At 57.3% G+C, this 20,675-nt stretch overlaps 1 protein-coding gene and 1 long non-coding RNA gene across 4 annotated transcripts; one reads left to right on the forward strand and one right to left on the reverse strand.

Moving 5' to 3' along the window:
• The first annotated feature begins 1,138 nt into the window (after window positions 1–1,138).
• On the forward strand, window positions 1,139–19,220 carry SELENON (selenoprotein N). 3 transcript variants are annotated; one of them, XM_064363500.1, is made up of 14 exons: window positions 1,520–1,717; window positions 2,317–2,434; window positions 3,157–3,176; window positions 3,291–3,372; window positions 6,435–6,568; window positions 9,869–10,078; window positions 10,312–10,436; window positions 10,960–11,097; window positions 12,703–12,784; window positions 12,940–13,128; window positions 13,851–13,956; window positions 15,056–15,168; window positions 15,251–15,352; window positions 16,648–19,220. In XM_064363500.1, the coding sequence occupies exons 1-14, from the start codon at window positions 1,520–1,522 to the stop codon at window positions 16,810–16,812; spliced, it is 1,782 nt and encodes a 593-aa protein (XP_064219570.1). In that variant the 3' UTR covers window positions 16,813–19,220. The 3 variants fall into 3 exon arrangements, with proteins under 3 accessions (XP_064219569.1, XP_064219570.1, XP_021523950.2); XM_064363499.1 differs by lacking the exons at window positions 1,520–1,717; window positions 3,157–3,176; window positions 3,291–3,372 and adding an exon at window positions 1,139–1,220; XM_021668275.2 differs by lacking the exons at window positions 3,157–3,176; window positions 3,291–3,372.
• Window positions 17,182–19,913, reverse strand: LOC105708504 (uncharacterized). The gene is made up of 2 exons (XR_001105324.3): window positions 19,654–19,913; window positions 17,182–19,529 (listed from the first exon to the last, which is right to left on the reverse strand). It is a non-coding gene; the product is annotated as an uncharacterized LOC105708504 (long non-coding RNA).
• Between the last annotated feature and the right edge of the window lie 762 nt (window positions 19,914–20,675).

The raw sequence follows: 20,675 nt of genomic DNA on the forward strand, positions 1-20,675 counted from the left end.
GGTCCCTCTAAGGACACTGGGGCCAGAGCACAGGGCAGGGTTTGGGTCGGGCTCACAATTCTGGAAGGTCCCTGGGAGTCATTGATCCAACAGACCCTGAGGAGAGCCCATCACGTGCCTGCCAGGCCCTGCGTGGGCACTGGGAAGGCCCCACCTGGCACTGCCATGGCTGGCTACCAAAGAAGAACAGAACGCGCAGTGGAGGCAGGACCCAACTCAGTCAGCTGGGCCATCCCCAGGGAAGCCTGGGAGGCGGGATGGCAGGAGATTTGGACCCAGGGCCCGCCTCCAAGACCTGCCAGAACTCAGGCTTCTTAATCTGAAAAGCAGGCAAGCAGTCTTTACATCACTAGGCGGCTTGAGAACAGAATGAGAGAATGTGTAAATCATCCGGTCCAAGTTCATCACATGGGCGGAGCTCAGCATCCTTTGCATCCCTCAGGCCTCTGCGGTGTGACGGGTGCCCAGGCGCTGGGGGTGGGTGGGGCTCTGCTAGAGCAGGCACTGCTCGCTTCTGGGCTCAGAGTTCTTGCCTAGAGGCTTCTGCAGCTGCGGCCCTCTCCTGAGAAAATGCAGGCAGAGCCACCCCGGGGCAACTGGTGGCCTTGAAAAAATGGAAGAGAGCCCCAAGGAACCAAGGCTGCTGGGAATTGACAGGCAGGAACATCTGTCCTCAGCCCCACCCATCTCCCTTCCCAGGGCCCGCCTCCAAGCATGCCACGTGGTGTCCTCCGGTAAAGCCAGGGCCTCTGGAAGCCACAGCAGCTGAGGGGCTAGAGCCTCGCCTTCCCCTCACCATAACAGCCCGGTGGGGAGGGTGGGGGGCTCTTTTAACGCCCTGGTGGAGATGAGGAAATTTGGGCCCAGGGAGGTGCAGGTTTCAGAGCTGCCCCGCCTGTGCCTGGAACAAGGTCATTCCCCATAACCCATGCATCTGCACCGGAGGGGAACGGGGGCTGGACTTTCCTTTTTAATTAATTTGTCTTGCTCTAGATGACAGAGGAACGTTTAGAGAACTAGTGGGATAAGGATGGACGGATGGCCCTCAGCAGCGTCTGGCCTCGTGCACGGCTGTCAGCAGAGGTGGACACGAGGCCCCGGTGGCCCCCGACTCCTCTTCTTCAGGAGAGCACGGGGCGTGTGGCTTCTCCCCAGCCTCCGGCCCCAGACCCTTTTTTGTGCCAGTCCCCAGCTTGGAATCGCTCTCTGGGCTCGGCCAGGCAAGTGGGCCGCAGAGGCCTGGCTTAGCTTTGGGAAGCACAGGAAGGGGCGCGGAGAGGCAGGAAGCGGCCTGGGGAGGCCAGGGTGGCCGGGACTGTGGACCCGACAGCGTAGACGCGCTTAGCCCCTTTTGGCGCTCTGGGGCAGCCGACCCCGCCTTGGGCGCGGGACAGGCCCGGAAGCCCGGACCCAACGACCCCCGCCCGGCCGCCCCGCCCCCGGCCCCGCCCCAGCCGCCCCGCCCCCGGCCCGGCTCCTTCGCGTCGGGGGCCGCTGGGAGCCGCCGCCAGCCGCCGCCATGGGCCGGGCCCGGCTGGGCCAGCGCGGGCCGCCCGGCCCCGGCCCCGCCGCGCCGCCTCCCGAGCCGCCGCCCCGCCGCCGCACCCGCACCCTGGCGCTGCTCGGAGCCCTGCTGGCCGCAGCCACCGCCGCCGCCATCGCCGCCGCCATCCGGGTTTGCGCCCGCCACGCCGAGGCCCAAGCGGCCGCGCGTCAGGTCCGGGCCCTAGCCGGCCGGGGCGCGGGGCGCGGGGCGGGGGCGCGGGCGCGGGAGCGGGAACGGAAGGGCCGAGCCTCGAGCGCGGGGGACGCGTGGGCAGGGGCGAGTCGGGAGGGGGCGAGGGGCGGAGGGGAACGAGTGGGAAGGGGGTGCGGGAGCCGGGTTGGGGGGTGCCTGGGGCCGGGCTGATGGGGAGGAGGCGAACGGAGGCCCGTATGGAGCGGGGACAGACTGGAGGGGCCTGTCCAGAGGGGTGACCCGGGCGCAGTGAAGCTGGGACCCGCAGAATCTGAAAGGGGCACTGGGGAGCCCTGGAGCAGTGAGGAGGGGACTCGGGAGAGGACAGAGGGTGCAGGAGGAACAGGGCCAGGCAGAAGGCGGGCTGGGGACAGACTGGGAGGGGCACGCAGAGGGACCAGAGGGACTGGAGGCTCTGGGGCGGTGCAGAGGTTACATTTGCACGGATGGACCCGGAGGCACTGGGAGAACTCAGGAAGATGGTGGCAGGATGGGCTCCATCCGGAAGCAACGGCCTGTTGGGGACCAGGAGACCCCGCCGCCAACTGGTGATCAGACCCGTCTCTCCTCCCAATTAGGAATCAGCGCTGAAGACCTTGGGAACAGATGGCCTTTTTCTCTTTTCCTCCTTGGACACTGATGGGGACATGTACATCAGCCCCGAGGAGTTCAAGCCCATTGCTGAGAAGCTAACAGGTACCAGGAGAGACTGGTGGCTGGGGAGGAGGGCGCCTTGGCCACTGTGTCTTCACTGAGCAGGAGGGGCTGTCTGGAGTAGAGGGAAGCTCCTGGGGTCCCAGAGGCCCTGGACTTCTCCCAGTTCTGACACTTTCTAGCTGGTGGCTTGGTCGAGCTGCTCCAGCAACCCCTGAGCCTGTTTTTCTCAGACTGTGAACAATAATACCAGTTAACATTCTTGGGTCAGGGAGGTGGCTCACGCCTGGAATCCCAACACTTTGGGAGATGGGAGGATTGCTTGTGCCTGGTAGTTCGAGACCAGCCTGGCCAACATGGCAAATCCCCATCCCTACAAAAATACAAAAATTTGCCAGTTGTGCTGGCGTGCACCTGTAGTCCCAGCTATTTGGGGAGCTGAGGTGGGAGGATCACTTGAGGCCACCAGACAGAGGTTGTAGTGAGTCAAGATCACACCACTAGACTCCAGCCTGGGTGACAGAGTGAGACCCTGTCTCAAAACAAAGCAAAACAAAAAACAAACAAAAAAAACATTCCTTGGCAACCTCCATGCCAGACATTTTAAGTACTTCATGTGGGTTCTCTATTTAAACATCACCTGGAAGATGGACACTGCCTTGATCCCCATGTTTGATAGTTTGAGAGACTAAAGCACAGGTAGGCAGTATCCCAAGGCAGAAAGGTGGGGAGCCAGGGCTAGAACTGGGGCCGTCTGGCTCCAGGGTCCTGCACCAGCTCACAGGTCTGAGGAGTAGAGAAAAGAAATGCAAAGTGACAAATATGTAGTGGATTTCCAATAGACAGCAGCTATAACTTTTTTTTTTTTTTTGAGACGGGGTCTTATTGTGTCACCCAGGCTGGAGGGCAGTGGTATAATCACGGCTCACTGCAGCCTCAATTTCCCTGGCTCAATTGATCATCCTGCCTCAGTCTCCTGAGTAACAGGACTACAGGCATGTGCCACCATGCCCAGCTCATTTTTCTATTTTTTGTAGAATGTGGTCTCACTATGTTGCCTAGGCTGGTCTCAAACTCCTGGGCTCAAATGAGCCTCCTACCTTGGCCTCCCAAAGTGCTGAGATTACAGGTGTGAACCACTGCACCCAGCCAGGAGCTGTAACTATTATTACTAAATCTGAAATTCTGCTTAGGTGCTTTCAGATTCCTATTCCCTCCCTCCCTCCCTCCCTCCCTCTCTCTCTCTTCCTTCTTTCCTTCCTTCCTTCCCTCCCTCCCTCCCTCCTGCCTTCCTTCCTTTCTCTTTTTCTGAGACAGAGCCTCGCTCTCAGGCTGGAGTGCAGTAGCATGATCTCGGCTCACTGCAACCTCCGCCTCCCTGGTTCAAGCAATTCTCTTGCCTCAGCCTCCCCAAGAGCTAGAATTACAGGCACCTGCCGGCATGCCCAGCTAATTTTGTATTTTTAGTAGAGATGGAGTTTCACCATGTTAGTTAGGCTGGTCTTGAACTCCTGACCTCAAGTGATCCTCCGGTCTTGGCTTCCCAAAGTGCTGGGATTACAGGTGTGAGCCTCCTCGTCTGGCCTCCTATTCCATTCTTGGTATCATTTTTGCCTAGTTGTAATCAGTGATTATTTATTTTTTGGTTAAAGATGAGGGGCTGAAACGGTCTAATGAATTATAAAATGCTTCTCTCGCTGCCCCCACCACCACCCCAACCTCTGTGTCCATTTTCTTCTGACTTCTTGTGACATTTCTTGAACCTAGGATCTTGGGCACCTACAGCTTGCTTGGTGTACGTCAGTCATTGATGGGAAAGGCAAGAGAGACATGCTGGTTGTTTCGGTGTGTAAGCACCAAAGCCCTGCCACGGGCCTGCTGGTTTTCACGGGTGGATTGGGTAGGTTGGCTCCAGGCTGGCCTGGTGACCTGCAGTCGCTGCTAGAGGAGGAAGGTCAGATGAAAATTGCTGATGAGCTGGAGAGGGTGTGTGTCAGTGTCTCTCGGCGGCAGGCAGTTCTGTCGTGAAAGCAGATGGCAGATAAACGGGTCGTCCCCTTGTGGCCCTGCCTGCACCTCTTATTTCGCATACACTTCTGAGCATCTGCACAGCCACCTCTTTGTCCTTTTTTGTGGCCCGAGTGAGAGTTCTGTCATAATGACGCTTTAGCAAAGCTTGCTGGGCTTGAGGGGCACTTTTAATTTGTTTGCACAGAAATCTTTTTCTCCATCAGAGTAAAAGAATCCCTCTATTACCTCTAAACTGTGAATGTGAAAATGGACCATGTTTGGAGAAATCAAAGGGGGAAAAAAATCAAATCAAGCAGGAAATAGAGCCAACTAGTGCTATTGGTAGAGTTACGCGTGTGTTTAATTTTCTGCCTTATCCCTTAAAATTTTTACAAATGACCTATAATGGGCAAATGTTACTCATAAGTCAGGAAAAAAAAACTTTTTATTAAAAAGCCAAAGGGGCTGTAAAAGGCTGAGTTTTATTATTAAAATTAATAACGTCATTAGCAACTGCATTTGACAAATGAGAAAGTAAAGGCTCAGAGAGGTGAAGTTACTTCCCTAGTTCTACAGCTAGGTGGTGGAGGAATCATTATTATTATTATTTTTATTTATTTATTTATTTTTGAGACAGTCTTGCTCTGTTGCCCAGGTTGGAGTGCTTGGCTCACTACAACCTCCGCCTCTCAGGTTCAAGCAATTCTCCTGTCTCAGACTCCCAAGTAGCTGGGATTACAGGTGTGTGCTGCCACACCCAGCTAATTTTGGTATTTTTAGTAGAGATGGGGTTTCATGTTGGCCAGGCTGTTCTCAAACTCCTAACCTCAGGTGATCCACCCACCTCGGCCTCCCAAAGTGCCAGGATTACAGGCGTGAGCCGCCTTGCCCAGCTGGGAATCATTATTACTAATATTTATCTGTGTTATCAGTAAAAGAATTGAATAAGCAAGGCTGACTAATAACCGTGCCTCTTCCTGTTGCTCCCTTCCTCTGGGGTTTCTAGATTTCATTTTGGAAAGTTTTATTGCATTGACTTACAAATACAGAAATCACAGTGATTCTTCAGGATAGGGATTTGCATCTGGAGCAGCAGGGAGTGCTCGTTAAAAGGGCAGTTTCCAGACTCTCGCCCCTACAGATTCTGATTCAGTAGGTCTCAGGTGGCTGTGAGCATCTGTAGCTTAAAGGCATCCTCGGTGCTTTTGAGGACTTCTGGGTGAGAACTGCTTCTAATGCATCATTCAGCCTGCTAGCCAGTCAGCCAGCAGATGCCAGGCATCATCTCTGTACCATGACCCTGCCCTGAGAGAGCAGACAGAGCAAGACCCCCCACCCAGCTCCATTTTGTTATTGGTGTCTATTCCTCACCCCTTTTGAAACAGGCGTCATTTCTCCCTTAGCGCTTCAAAATGACTCCTTCCACACTGGGAAGGTTACACACCTGCCAGATCTCTGAGCAGGAAGAAATCCAAGAAATCAAGTCCAGCTACTGCCAGTCCAGCCCCTCCTACAGCTGGGGAATGCCCCCCACAACAAAAAAAAAGCAAAGGAAAATGTGTCTCCTTGCTCCCAAACCAGTGCTCTCCCTCTGACACCAAAGACAGCCTGATTCTGTTTCTTGCTTTCATTCATAACTCTGGTTCCCTTGACTGAGTTCCTCTCAGTCTCAGAAGACCCAGAAATGGGTCGTGTTTGGTCATGGGTTTAGAGTAAACAGGCCTGGGTTTCCACCCTGATTCCCCCACCATCTAGCTATGTGACCTGGGGAAGTGGCTTCGCCTTTCTGAGTCTTCTCTTTCTCATTTGTCAAATGGAGTTGGTCATGTTATTATCTGCCTCCTTGGGCTATCCTGAAACTAAACTGTGATACACTGGTTGTTACTTTGGTGATTGTTAACTGTTGACACCCCAGCTACCCCGCACCCCTCACCCCTGCCTGGCTCCATTAATAACCGGCTAGTGTGGATGTCCAGGGAGAGGCGAGCCCTGCAGCACGAGGCCAGTGCCTCTGATGATCTGTGTCTCATAGGGTCAACTCCTGAGGCCAGCTACGAGGAGGAGGAGCTGCCCCCTGACCCTAGTGAGGAGACGCTCACCATAGAAGCCCGATTCCAGCCTCTGCTCCCGGAGACCATGACCAAGAGCAAAGATGGCTTCCTAGGGGTGAGCTGGGGACCCCAGGCAGCGGGGTCATCTGTGCGCATCCACCTCCTGAGGATGAGTTTCTGCTCCTTTCATCTTTCCTCCCTCTGCCCTCTGTGTGCCCACTGGAGCCAGGCCCCGTGCCAGGCCCTGGGGGTCTGCATGGCTGTGATGTTGTCCCTGCTGTCCAGGCGTACAGCCTGCTGGGGGAGCAGGAGAGAGAAGCATTAGCCTCCACCCCAGATGGGGGAATCTGGGATGGCTTCCTAGAGGAAGTGACATCTGGTAGACTGCAGGATGAGGAGGGCTCAGCAGGGTGACTGAGCAAGGTGGGCGGGGTCTCAGAGGAAGCAGCAAGTGCAGCAGAGACCCTGTTAATGCGGCTGCCCCACGTATTATGATTACTTCCCACACGTCCATCTCTTCCCCACAGGCCGTAGCCCGATGCCTGGCACCCGACAGGGCCTCTGTTGAACTCTGATGATCTAGACCTGAGGTTTGGTCCCCAGCAGAGGGCTTTCTGGGGGAGGGCACCTGAGAAGGTGGAGGTAGGAGGTGGACAGATGCTGTCCTTGCCAGCCCCTCCCTCACCCAAGGCCCTTTGGACGGCTCCTGAGCGCATTCTAGGATGAAGCTGCCTCAGCCCCTGCCTGCCCTTCTGCTCGCTCTCCCACTCCCTCCTCCCCTCTCTGGGCTTCCTCTATTCCAACCACACCAGATATGCTTCCTTCCTTCCAAATCCCCAGGCTTTCTTCCAACTGGGAGCCTTCTCACATGCGGTTCCCGCTGCCAGGAACACTGCCTCTCTGTGCCCAGCCCACACCGACCCAGCCCTTTCATCTCAGCCAGCGCCATCAGCACAAACAGAAGCCTGAAGGCAGGAAGTGCCAGGCTGGTCACCGAGGCCAGACGGCTGGTGTGGCTGGGCCCAGGGCATGCAGGACCCACGCAGGGCCTCCTGGTCAGTGGGGCCGGGAGAGAAGTTGCCAGACCCCACCAAGGGCCTTGTGGCCTGACCTTAGCCTTCATTCTCTGGCAGCAGAATAGCAAGCAGATTTTAAATAAGAGCTTCCACATCAGACCTGGGCTTTCCAGGCCGGGGACAGGGCACGGGGGCATGGGGAGAATAGGGAGAAATGGGAGGCAAGACGACCATTTCTGAACGGGAGAGGCAGAGGTGATGGAGGGTTAGGGAAGCCTGTGGGTGCTGGGGAAGGAAGAAAGGGCAGGGCGTGGCTCCTCATGGACACTGGTGGGCAGGAGTTGGATGACTCAGGCTTCTGGCTGGGGACCAGGGGCATGGTGGGCTGCTTGCCCAGATGGGGACTGGAGCGGGGAGAGAATGAGGTCAGTCTGCACATGTCGAAGTTGAGGTCCTGGCAGGTGCTGGGTGTCTGCCGCCCAGCAGCAGCCCCATGGCAGTGCCCAGCTCTAGAGCCTGGTGGCCACGTGGCAGAAAAAACGGGAATGACCATGAGGCTGGCACCTACAGTGGAATTACTACCTGGCGCAGTGCTGGGAAGCCCCCTCTTTTTTTTTTTTTTTTTTTTTTGAGATGGAGTCTTGCTCTGTCGCCAGGCTGGAGTGCAGTGACGCGATTCCAACTTGCTGCAACCTCTGCCTCCCGGGTTCAAGCAATTCTCCTGCCTCAGACTCCCGAGTAACTAGGACTACAGGCATGAGCCACCATGCCCAGCTAATTTTTTTGTATTTTTAGTAGAGACATGTTGGCCAGGATGGTCTCGATCTCTTGACATCATGATTCACCCGCCCCAGCCTTCCAGAGTGCTGGGATTACGGTGTGAGCCACTGCGCCTGGCTGGGAGCCCCTTTCTTAACCTCATTGCTGCGGATGGGAATTCCAAGGAGGAGCTCAGGAAAGGGCAGTGCCCATTTTTGTTCCTGTTCACTTGCCATCTCCCACTGTGAACTCCAAGAAGACAGGGTGCGCGGTGTACCCTGATATAAACTGTGTATATAGTAGGTGCATAAAACATTTTGTTGAATGAACAAATGAATCAACGTGTTCTTCTCAGCCAAGGAGAGACAGCCCAGCAGACAGGCAGAGGTCTAGGCAGTAGTTGAAACTGGGGTCTGCCCTTCCACAGAAGGAGCTGGGGAGCCCGTCTCTGGCTTTGGCAGTGATGGGCTGGTCCGAGTGGATGAGTCCCCCACAGACAGCAAGAACTGGGGTGGGCCAGGAGCAGCACCTCCAGCCCTGGCCCCCAAGCAGAGCTGCACCAAGCCCAGCACCCATCTCTGGCAGGTCCCCTGCAGGGGGTGGCCAGCCCACAAGCAGGACCCAGCAGGGCGGGCTTGGCCTGGCCCCACACAGCCGCTCTGCCTTGAGAACCGCCTGTTCAATCTTCCTCCATGGGAGCTCTCTGCACTGCTTTCCTGCCACCTCCCGCCAGGCCTGAGCTCCTGCTGCCATGGAGGTGGGGACGGGAGAGGGAACCTGCTGCTCCTCGAAGACCAGCCGATGTGTAGACAGCTCTGTGGCCTCCGAGTCTCCTCTCCAGGCCATCAGCCTGTCAGACAGAGGCGAGGCAGGTCACTGATGAGGACCTGGGCTTAGGCACCCCATGGCCTCGCCCTCCACCTCTGTGCCTGGGACCCAGCGCAGCAGCCCGCAGACCCTTCCTGAAGCTGGGCCTCCCCACCCGCACATTGCTGACAGGCCACAGGCAGAGCTGTGACCACAGCCTTTGCCCAGGCTGCCCAGCCAGGGTGGGGCAGGCTGTACTTAGGGCAGGGTGCTTCTGGGGTGTCCCTCCTTCCCCTTCCCTGTGGTCTTGTCCTGCTCTTGACCCTAGAGATTTCACCTGGAACATGATTGCCCACCACCCTCATCGGACTTAGCTCCAAACTGAAACCCTGAGCTGGCCAGTGGGACATTAGTCCCTGGGAGGAGACTTGGAGAGGAGGTGGGGGAGGGAGAGCAGGGCTGCTGGAGGCCCAGGAAGCCTGGGCAGGGAGGGGCACCCAAGGCTGGCCCACGGGCTTATGCAGAGGATGGAGGCAGGACCATGTGAGGCACAGAGCCCTACCACCCCATTCCAACCCTGCCCTTGAGTGAGCTGCTCTGGCCTGGGCTCCCCATCGGTGGTCTGCAGAGGCGCTGGAGAGGGCAGAGGAGCCTCTCTTGGGTGGGGTATTGCCAAGCTTGTTGCTATCACTGGGGCAGGAACCTCCCTGGGGTCCATCTGCTCCCTCTGTGTGGGCTGGCTCTGGGCTTGGGGGAACTTCCACCCACATGGGACAGGAGACCCCAGAATCATGGTTCTCAAATTCCTGGAGCTTCGCTTTCCCCTGCCCCAGGTCTCCCGCCTCACCCTGTCCGGCCTCCGAAACTGGACGACTGCAGCCTCACCGAGGGCAGTGTTTGCCGCCCGCCACTTCCAGCCCTTCCTTCCCCCGCCAGGCCAGGAGCTGGGCAAGCCCTGGTGGATCATCCCCAGTGAGCTGAGCGTCTTCACTGGCTACCTGTCCAACAACCGCTTCTATCCGCCGCCGCCCAAGGGCAAGGAGGTGAGGAGAGCCGGTGCCACCTGGGGCCTCGCCGCCCCAGCCCAGGAATGGTCACCCCTCCATCTGCGCCTGCACCCCAGTGCCAGGTCTGCCCCACCTGTTCTCCCGCCTCCCTCTGGACCTGCCCCTTCCCCACGGGGCCCCTGGGCCTTCGGGTCTGGGCTGACCCCCACCCCAGCGGATCCAGGCCCAGCGGGGCCCAGCAAGCCAGCGCTCGCCTCCCTCCATCCCAGGTCATCATCCACCGGCTCCTGAGCATGTTCCACCCGCGGCCCTTTGTGAAGACCCGCTTTGCCCCTCAGGGGGCTGTGGCCTGCCTGACTGCCATCAGCGACTTCTACTACACCGTGATGTTCCGGTGAGTGGGCCACACGGGAGCTTTGGGGAGGCGTGGACAGTATGGCGCCCAGAGGGGAGGGCCCGGCTCGAGGCCCCCAGCTCCACCTCTCCTCCCCCTGCCATCTCAGGCGAGCAGCTTTGGCTCCCTGAGCCTCAGTTTCCTCATCTGTGGATCTGGGTGCTGATGACTTCCTCATGGGGCATGTGAGGGTTCAGAAAGAAAAGCTGTGGAACTTGCTTGGCACGGGGCTGGCAGCCATGGGTGTGCCATTCACACAGAAGTAGGCAGGACACCCAGTCACACGTGCCCTCTAGAAGCTGTGGGAGCTTGGGGAGGGGGCCCAGGCAGGGCTTCCGGAGGAGGGGCACGTGAGCTGGGCCTCGAAGGACAAGCGGCATTTGGAGGGCCTCGCTGTGGCTCCCCGGCCTGCCCCCCTCCACCCCCACCCTCGGCCTCCTCTGCCTGATGAGTCTGGCCAAGGCTTCCCAGGCTCCTGGGGAGAAGGTGGGCAGCTCTGGCGCAGCAGGTCCCCTCCCCACAGGATCCACGCCGAGTTCCAGCTCAGTGAGCCGCCCGACTTCCCCTTCTGGTTCTCCCCTGCTCAGTTCACTGGCCACATCATCCTCTCCAAAGACGCCACCCATGTCCGCGACTTCCGGCTCTTCGTGCCCAACCACAGGTGGGAGCTTGACCCTGGCCCAGCCTCGGCTCCCTCCTACAGCCGGTCCTGTTCCTCAGCTCCAAGAGCCTAGGGGCTCCTTCTGTCTCTGCCCTTCCTTGGCTCCCCAGAGCCCATCTCCTGGGGCTGATGTGGGAGAAGGCAGCATGAGGCGGGCAAGGGGATGAGCCAGTCGGTCACCTGCCAGCTCTTCCCAGGCACCCCGTGGCCTGGCCCTCCACCTCTGTGCCTGGGACCCAGCGCAGCAGCCCGCAGACCCTTCCTGAAGCTGGGCCTCCCCGCCCACACATTGCTGACAGGCCACAGGCAGAGCTGTGACCACAGCCTGTGCATTCCACCAAGGGGAAGGCCAGCAGCTAGCCAGGAACCTGGCTGTGGGGTGCAGGAAGGCTTCCCAGAAGAAGAAGGTCATCTCAGCAGACACCAGGGGCTCCAGGGATTTCACCAGGCAGAGGAACAGCACATGCAAAGGCCGCAGGCAGGCCCTCCACTGCCGCAGAGCCCTGGAGGGGCTTCTGGGACGGGGCTGCACCAGCCACCCCCTGCCTGCCTCACCTGCTCAGGGCTGGCCACCTGTCAGCAGAGCAGGGGACCCAGGAGGCCCTGGCTTCAAGTTTTTCCAGATTCCTGATAGCAAGTGGCCACCTAGCAGGCCTGAGTGACCACTTTACAGGGACAAGACCTGGGCTGGGAGCCAGGAGGTCTGCAGCTGAGTCTTGGCTGTGGCACCTTTGGGCCGTGTGGCTGTGGGCAAGGCCCTGGCCCTCCGTAGGGTTAGGTGGGAGACTGACTCCTGGCCTGTTTCACCCACGGGGCAGGCGTGAGAGGACAGTTGGATAACATGAGAAGAGAAAGTTGCCTCTAGGAGTAGAGGTGGAATCCCTCCCTCCCCAGAGTGGGCAGGGCAGGGGCTTCCCAGTCAAAGGGAAAAGGAAGAGGAGGGCACAAACTCTCCATCTGCAGGCCTAAGGCTGGGCACACCTGCCTCCAACCCAGGGTTGTTGAGGAGGAGGACTGTGTGGGACAGAAGGAGAGAGGCAGTGACCAGCTCCAGGAACAGCTGCTCCTGGGCACATGTCTGAGGACCAGGTGTCAGGGACTGCTGACGCCCGGGGGGTGCCTAGCTCTGCCCGGCTCTGACGCGGAGGTGGTGGTTTGTCAGTGCTGGGGCTCCCCCGTGTGGCGGATCTGCAGATTGCACTGTCAGATTTCCTGCTGCTTGCCAGAGGCTTGTGCAGGGACCACGGTGCTCATTTTCATTCCTACCCCACCCTGTGATCTGCCGTGAGGTACTGGCCATCTCTCTGCCTTGAAAGGTCCTGGGCAGTACACGGGCCATGGCTGTGCAGGCCCTTGGTGAACTGTGAGGAGCAGGGCCAGCGGATGGTGAAGTGGCTCCAGTGCCTTAGGAAGGGGCAGCCTGGTGGGGAGAAGGCCTGGGCTCTGCAGCCAGAATCCCAGTGGCTCTGAGAGCAGGCGTTCACCTTGAGAAGCCTCAGTGCCCTCATCTGGAAAATGGAGACAGTTGCATGTGTTACATGAGATAAAGTCTGACACAGATAATGGGCTTTGATGATGGTGTCACTCTGCCTTGGCCATCCCCAGGTCTCTGAATGTGGACATGGAGTGGCTTTATGGGGCCAGTGAAAGCAGCAACATGGAGGTGGACATCGGCTACATACCCCAGGTGAGTGCACAGGAGGCTCCCATCCAGGTGGGCTCGGCCGCAGGAGCCTGCCCTTCCTCTGCAATGAGTGGAGCATCTTGGAAGGTCTCTCAGGGACCCCGTGAGGATTCTTGCCCATCTCTGAGCCTTCCCTCAACCACTGACCTCTGGCCCAGATGGAGCTGGAGGCCACGGGCCCCTCAGTGCCCTCCATGATCCTGGATGAGGATGGCAGCGTGATCGACAGCCACCTGCCCTCGGGGGAGCCCCTGCAGTTCATGTTTGAGGAGATCAAGTGGCAGCAGGAGCTGAGCTGGGAGGAGGCTGCCCGCCACCTGGAGGTGGCCATGTACCCTTTCAAGAAGGTGAGGCTGGGCGGGGGTGAAGGCCAGGTCAGGCTGCATGGGCAGAGGCTGGGAGCTGTGGAGCAGCAGCTGGGCACAGGCACTGGCATGTGTGCAGGGCTTGCTGCTGAGGCCCTCTCACTGTTGGCCCAGCGTGTGCCAGTGGGGCCTCCCTGCTGTCATTCAGAACTTGGAGGAAGAGGCCAGGTGCAATGGCTCATGCCTGTAATCCCAAAACTTTGGGAGGCTGAGGCAGGAAAATCACTTGTGGCCAAGAGTTCAAGGCCAGTCTGGGGAACACAGCGAGAGCCCATATCTACAAAAAATCTTTTTAATTACCTGGCATCTATAATACCAAAGCTTTGGGGAGGCTGAGGCAGGAAGACTGCTTGAGCCCAGGAGTTCAAGGCGACAGTGAGCTACGATTGTGCCGCTACACTCCAGCCTGAGCAAGAGAGTGAGACTCCATCTCAAAAAAAAAAAAAAAAGAAAACAATAATAAATAAATAGAACTTGGAGGAGACATCCATCCCCTGACTCAGCAGCACCCCCTTCACACACACATACAGACACACACACTAACATATATACACATACAAACATATACATATACATACAAATGTACATACAGACATGTACACACACAAATAAATATGCCTGCACACACACACATGCACACACTAGACTCACAGTGGGACCCTGGCCACTTTGATGATGGCTTCGCTCTGTCTCCTATGACCCAGGTCTCCTACTTGCCGTTCACTGAGGCCTTCGACCGAGCCAAGGCTGAGAACAAGCTGGTGCACTCAATCCTGCTGTGGGGGGCCCTGGACGACCAGTCCTGCTGAGGTGAGGAGCCCAGCTGGATATAAGGGAAACAGTGGGAAAGTCCATACCTTGTGGGGTACCGGAAGCTCTGAGACAATGGGACTCTCCTGTTGAGTCATGAGGGGCTCAGGGACTGCCCACGGTAAGGGTGTGGGGTGAGGGCCTGAGGTTTCTGTGCTAAGCCCAGAGGGAGCGACCAGATGCTAAAGAAAGGGCCCAGGCAGACTGGGTTCAAACTCAGCCATTGCCAGCCTGGTAACCTTGACCAAGTGACCTCCCCTCCCCGAGCCTCATTTTCTCAGCAGTAAGACAGGGTAACACACTTACCTCTCAGATCTATGGACATGGAGGTGAAAGTGCCACAGACGCTGGGAAGTGTTATACATGTGTAAGAGAGAGAATCGGGCCACAGGCTGGGCTTGCATTCCTTTATTCAGAAAATTCACCAAAGACCTCCTAGATGCAACGTTCTTTGGGTGCCTGGTAGCGGGCACAAAGAGGAATAAAACAGCGCCCTGCCCTCACCCCATCAGCCATCAGTGCAGCAGTGGGCGGGGTGCTGGCATCCCACAGGGAGGAAGTCAGAGAGGGTCCCTGCCCTCAAAGGGGGTGACAGAGTGCAAAGGCAGACACTGAATGAATCATTACAAGCAGGGTGAGTGTTCTACAGGGGACAGTCCAGAGTGGCACCAGAGTGTAGAACTGGGGGTCAGGGAAGGCTTTGTGAAGACATTGCTATTTACACGGAGACTTTGAAGCGTGAGTAGGAGTTTGTCAGGTGACCAGATGCAGTGTGCCAGGTAGAGGAACAGCCTGTGTGAAGGCCCCAGGGTACAGCCTTCATTGGATTTAAGAAGCCGTCACTGTCTGCAAGTCCCCGGGGCCAGGTAGAACCCCTACCCCTCATCTCAGCCCAGGATGCTGGCACGTTATTGATGTAAATTCCAACTACCATTTATTCAGCACCTATTCTGTGTCAGGCTCTTTTAATCTGTCATTTCACCTGGGTGCAGAGACTGTTCTGTAACCCGTGAGGTTTCCCCAAAGCAAGATTGCACCCCAGCAAGATGTGGGAGCACCTCACCCTTCTGTCTTCCAGCTTTTTCCTCTTTCTGAACAGGTTCGGGGCGGACTCTCCGGGAGACCGTCCTGGAAAGTTCGCCCATCCTCACCCTGCTCAACGAGAGCTTCATCAGCACCTGGTCCCTGGTGAAGGAGCTGGAAGAGCTGCAGGTGAGTGGGCAGGCAGGCAGGAGCGGGAGCCTCAGAGCAGTGGAGGGGCCGCGGTATCAGGGGTGTACAACTGTCTCCACAGAGCAACCAGGAGAAACCGGCCCACCAGAAACTGGCTGGCCTGCACCTGGAGAAGTACAGCTTCCCTGTGGAGATGATGGTCTGCCTGCCCAATGGCACCGTGGTAGGCACCCCACCCGGACCCCACGGGGCCCTGGGAGCAACCCGCAGGCGGCATGGATGTGCAGCTTCCTCGGGCTTTGGGTCTGGCTCTGCCACTTCTTGGCTGCAAAGCCTCAAGCTGGTCTCTTACCCAGACTGAGCCTCTGCTGTCCCCATGTAGAAACAGGAACACTGATGCAGGTGGTGCTCATTGCGGACTGCACAGCAAGCACAGTCCCGGAGCAGAGTCAGCGCCCCTCAGAAACGGGCTGGAAGGGAAGGCTCGCCTTGGGGCATGGCAACCAGTCCTGGGACAGAAGGGGAGGGAAGAGCCAGGCCTTGTGACAGAGAAGACCAGGAGAGGGCCCTGAGCCAGGATTCAAGACCCCACCTCTCACTAAGGGCCCTTACCCAGCACTCGGCACATCTCCTCACTGGGGCCTCACAGCAGCTTTGGGAGATGGATGATCATGAATGCCCATTTTACAAACAAGGAAAGGCCCAGAAAGGTTCAGAGACTTGACACATGCTGCAGACAGTGAAGTGCAGCTGGCCTTGAACTTGGGCCTGCCCTTAAGCCTCAGAGCTCCGGCTCTTCTGATCGAAGCGATCCCTTATCCTTTAAGTCCCAAGGCGTGGCTAGTGTGTGACCCAGGCTGTAGGAGGGGGCCAGGGTCTTAGGGGAGCAGGGGCTGGCACAGGAGCAGTGTCCAGTGGGGGCTTGGTGCAGAGGAAAGGGCACCGGGCAGAAGGCGTCTGCTGTCCCAGGCACGGGGTGATGAGATATGGTCAGGAACTGGAGGACGACAGGCTGGCCACTCGTCTGCTGATTCATTCGTTTGTTCATCTACTGGGCACCTACTCTGTGCCAGGCACAAAGATAAAGACATGGCCCTGTGCTAAGGAGCTCACTTTCTGGAGCGAGAGGCCGATGGGGAGGCTGTCAAGTGTGAGGGTACCGTGAGAGAAGTGGATACGGAGTTCAGGATGGATTCTGGGGTCACAGGAACAAGGAGAGAGGTCATTTTGGGGGGTGGGGCAGAGGGCTAGTGGAAGAGGCAATGTTGGAAGGTGTTGGGTTTTCACCTGGTGGGCAAGGCAGGGAGGAGCCCCCTCATCAGAGGGCCCCACATGTGCAGAGTGGGACGTGGGGTCGGTGCTGGCCAGGGCTTACTGCATCACTGCCTGCCTGCCCACCATCTGCCTCAGACAGGGACTGCCAATGCTCGAGAGTCCCTGCTTCTCCCCAGAGAGCAGAAGGCACAGGGAACCTCGGGGCCCCCTTTCCACACTCTCCTCACCCAGCCCTTCTCCCAGGTCCACCACATCAACGCCAACTACTTCTTGGACATCACCTCCATGAAGCCTGAGGAAATCGAGAGCAATCTCTTCAGCTTCTCACCCACCTTTGAAGACCCGTCCACAGCAACCTACATGCAGTTCCTGAAGGAGGGGCTCCGGCGCGGCCTGCCCCTGCTCTAGCCCTAGAGTGCCTGCGGGGCGGATGCGATCTGATGCACAGGCGCCCACTCCCCAGAGCCAGAGTGGTCCTCAGCCCACTGCAAACTGCAGATGCCACCCACGCCCACCCACTCCTAGGCTGCCTTGGGGTACAAGATCCACTGAGCGTGCCCGTCACAGCCTTGGCTCCATGGTAGTGGGTAAACAAGGGGTGCCTGGGCTGCCTGGGCAGAGGAACCTCTAACTCTGACTGTCACCCTCTCCCTACCCACTTGGCTCTGGAAGCTGCTTGGGCCCCCCCAGATCAGGGCCTGGGGGGACTTCCTGGACCTCTCCCAGCCAGCCACACAATCTAGGCCCTTGTGGGGTGAAGAGGAGGAGGGAGGAGCAGGCTAGGAGGACAGGGCCACCATCCTCTCCTTGCTTCCTTCCCCAAGGAAATATCCAGAAGCCCCGGGCAGGAGGAGCCAGGCTGCCAAGGTGGCTCTTCTGTTCATCTAGCCCCTTGGTTCCTGTCCATACCCCAGGCTGCCCTCCTGTGCCTGATGTCCCCAGCTGGGGTCGGTCTCAGTAGGACACAGCCTTCTGGAGCCTCTGGGCAGAACCCTCCATCAGTAGTGGAAACCAGACTGGACCCCCTGCAGCTCCCCCAGCTGTCTGGGGAAGCTTATTGTGAAGAGGCTTCTGCCTTTAGCAATGGGGTTCACGAAGGGGGTTCCTGAGGCCCAGGGCCAAGGCTCCTCCACCGCCCACCCCAGCACAGGGTCTCCATGGGACTGCTGGAGCCAGCGCTCCTGCCATCCCTCCTGCCCCTCAGACCTCGCATCCACGGAAGCCCAGCCAAAGAACAGCCTTCTCCAGAGCCAGCACTGTCCCGGCCACAGGGGTGCCCCAGGCTACCTCTTCTACCGCTGGGGTGCCATGGACTCCCCTTGGCCACTCTTGGGACTTTGGTCCATGTCCTGAGCCACCGACCACGGCCAGTTTCTTTTTTTAATACATGCAGAAAAGTGTTTTTACACAAACGTTCTCATGGTTTGTAGGTATTTTTTTATAACCCCGGTGCTGAGGAGAAAGGAGGGGTACTGGCATCCCCGGCAGCAGCCCCATGATGGCTGGATCTGAAATCCTCGATGGGTCCAGCTTGATGTCTTTGCAGCTGCACCTATGGGAAGAAATAGTCCTCTCTTCCTTCTCTTCAGCTTTTTAAAAACAGTCCTCAGAGGATCCCTGTTCTCTCCGTGCTGTCCCGTCCTCCACGCAGCCCATGGGCGCCCGTGCACTCTTATTCAGGCCTTGACGTCAGGGTGCCCCTTCCCAGGACCCTAATTTCCTCCCTACTCGGGGCTCACTCTTAAACCTGGCAGAGGAAGAAGGAAGCTACACTGCAGCCACTCCCAGGCCTTCTGTTCACCGACTTCCCCCGCTTGCCTTGAGCGTTTCCATTGAGACTTCCCCAGCCAGTTGTCTTCTCAATTTTGTTTTATTTCGTTTTGAGACAGAGTCTTGTTCTGTTGCCCAGGCTGGAGTGCAATGGCACGATCTCAGCTCACTGCAACCTCCGCCTCCTGGGTTCAAGCGATTCTCCTGCCTCAGCCTCCCTAGTAGCTGGGACTACAGGCTCATGCCATCATGCTTGGCTAATTTTTGTATTTTTAGTAGAGACAGGGTTTCACCATATTAGGCTGGTCTTGAACTCCTGACCCCGTGATCCACCCACCTCAGCCTCCCAAAGTGTTGGGATTACAGGCGTGAGCCACCGCGTCCAGCCTTGTTTTCAATTTTGTATCATCCAATCATTGGTAATATTACACATACTTTCTCGCTTAATCCTCACGACAAACCTGTGAGGTGATGCTCATTGTTCCCATCTTGAAACTTGAGTCTCCAGGATGTGAAGTGACTTGCCCAGGGTCACTCAGCCAGGTGGAGTTTTGGGGGTGTTTTTTGGCACTGCACCCTCACCTCCTTACCTGTTTTCCCCGAAGTAGAAAGGAAGGCCTTTCAAACCACAGTATCTCATTCTCCTCTGACCTCCAGACCAGCAGGAGCGTAAGCCAGCCAGCTCAGCCAGGCTCTCTGTGTCGTTGGAGGAAGTGCTCCCATGCCCCATGCCCCTTAATGGGAAGGGATTGCGCCTGATGCTCTCTCCGGGTCTCCCCTATCCTGTCAGGTGTAGGTGGCGGGGGTAGCTCATGCAAGCCTTTCTCCTGCTGTTCCTGGAGAGCCAACTCCACATTCCTGGTCCCATGGAAGGTGCTGATGGCCTGGGCTTTCCGAGGCCTCATCTGATGCCTCTGCAGTTCCTGTCCCCCAGCAGGCCTCTAGGCTCAGGGTGAGAGAAGGCCTAGGCTGCCCTCCTGTCACTCCTTTGCCACTTCCCTCCCCTGTCCCCAACATGCCCTGTAATAAAATCAGAGAAGACTGCCTAGGGTGGTTCTAAGTGCTTTTCCTTTGAGTGGGATGTTGTCAGTTCTGCTCTTTCATGGGGTGGCTCCCTCCTGGGGCCGACTTGAGCTGGAATACTTTCGAGGACTATCTTACTTATCACCAGAGGGCTTGAGTGACTTCCCCACAGTAAGTTTGTGATAGAACAAATGGTAGGACTTACTATTTTGAGAATCTGGTGCTTTCCGTTGAGAAAGATCCTGAAGTTAAACTCATTGTCTTAAAAACAGCCTGAGACAGGCATGAGGTGATTGATTTATTTTTTTGAGGAAGTGAACTTCCAGAAAAACCTGTAAAAGAAGGAGGGAAACAGAAGAGGGAAAGGAAAAATGCTGAGCAGAAACAGTCTCAGCCCTGCCTTGACCTTAACCACAGGGCTTTGGGGCATAAACCACACTGCAGAGTTGAACCAACCTTTTAGACCTTGTATCAGTCATTGGTTTGGGAGATGAAGGCGATTCCCAGTTTAAGGGGCTCCATTCTTCCTGCAAGGGGATCTGAGTGGGGCGCCAAATCAGCATCCACGCCCAGGAAAGAGCTAGCGTGGACTTCCATGATCTGCCATTGCACAGGAGGGGAAGGTAATGATTAAAACACAATGTGCCATCCTGGAAGGAGGGCTGGTCAATCTTCAGCATTTGAAATATGGTGGAGATCAGAATGGATGACCTCTGAGGTCTCTTGCTAGGACCAGTAACATCATTTGCAGAGCACAGTTAGAAAATTAATCATTACAAGAGGACAACAGCAGAGTACTAAACCAAGTACAGAGTTCTGAGCATGGGGCCCGTTTACCCATGAAACCAGCTCTGTCTCTGGCAGAGAGGATAGCAGGCTTTGGGACCAAGAAACTGCAGCGTGGGAGCCAGGCACAGCCTGAGGCTGTGCTGAAGGCAGAGGAGGAAATGTGACCCAGGAACTGAATGCCACAGACCAGGACAGTGAGGGCAGGAGCACAAAGAGGGAGTGGGTTAGTGAGCCTGGAAGGAATGTGGCTCTTCCTACAGCGCCGCTGGGGTCTTAAGCGCGAACGTACCCATCTAATGAGCAAACTCACTGAATATACAGTGTGTGGGGGGGAGGGCGGGGGGAGGCTAAAATAGAAGAAAGCTGCAAAGTGCTGGAGAGCAGGAGTCTGAGGAGAAAGAGGCCCATTCTGCCCATTCTTGCTGGAGAGAGGCTTTGCAGAGGGCCTTGCCTGGGAACGGTGAACTGGGAAGGGGCCCAGGGCTTGAACGCCAAGGTGGGGATTCTGAAGTTTGCCCTAGGGGTAGGAGCAGCATACACCGCATATTTCAGGGGTGGAGCAACACATTCAGCCCTCGGCTTCCAGATGTCAAGTCGGATGGGGGCTAAACGTGGGGGACGCGACGAATCAGGCGCTGGGATCTCCAAAGAACACCAACTCTTCCCGGGGGCACAAACCTCTGCGGGGC

The sequence above is a fragment of the Aotus nancymaae genome, unplaced genomic scaffold (assembly GCF_030222135.1).
Source record: "Aotus nancymaae isolate 86718 unplaced genomic scaffold, 86718_ANA_hifiasm-v0.15.2.pri h1tg000053l, whole genome shotgun sequence".
NCBI lineage: Eukaryota > Metazoa > Chordata > Mammalia > Primates > Aotidae > Aotus > Aotus nancymaae.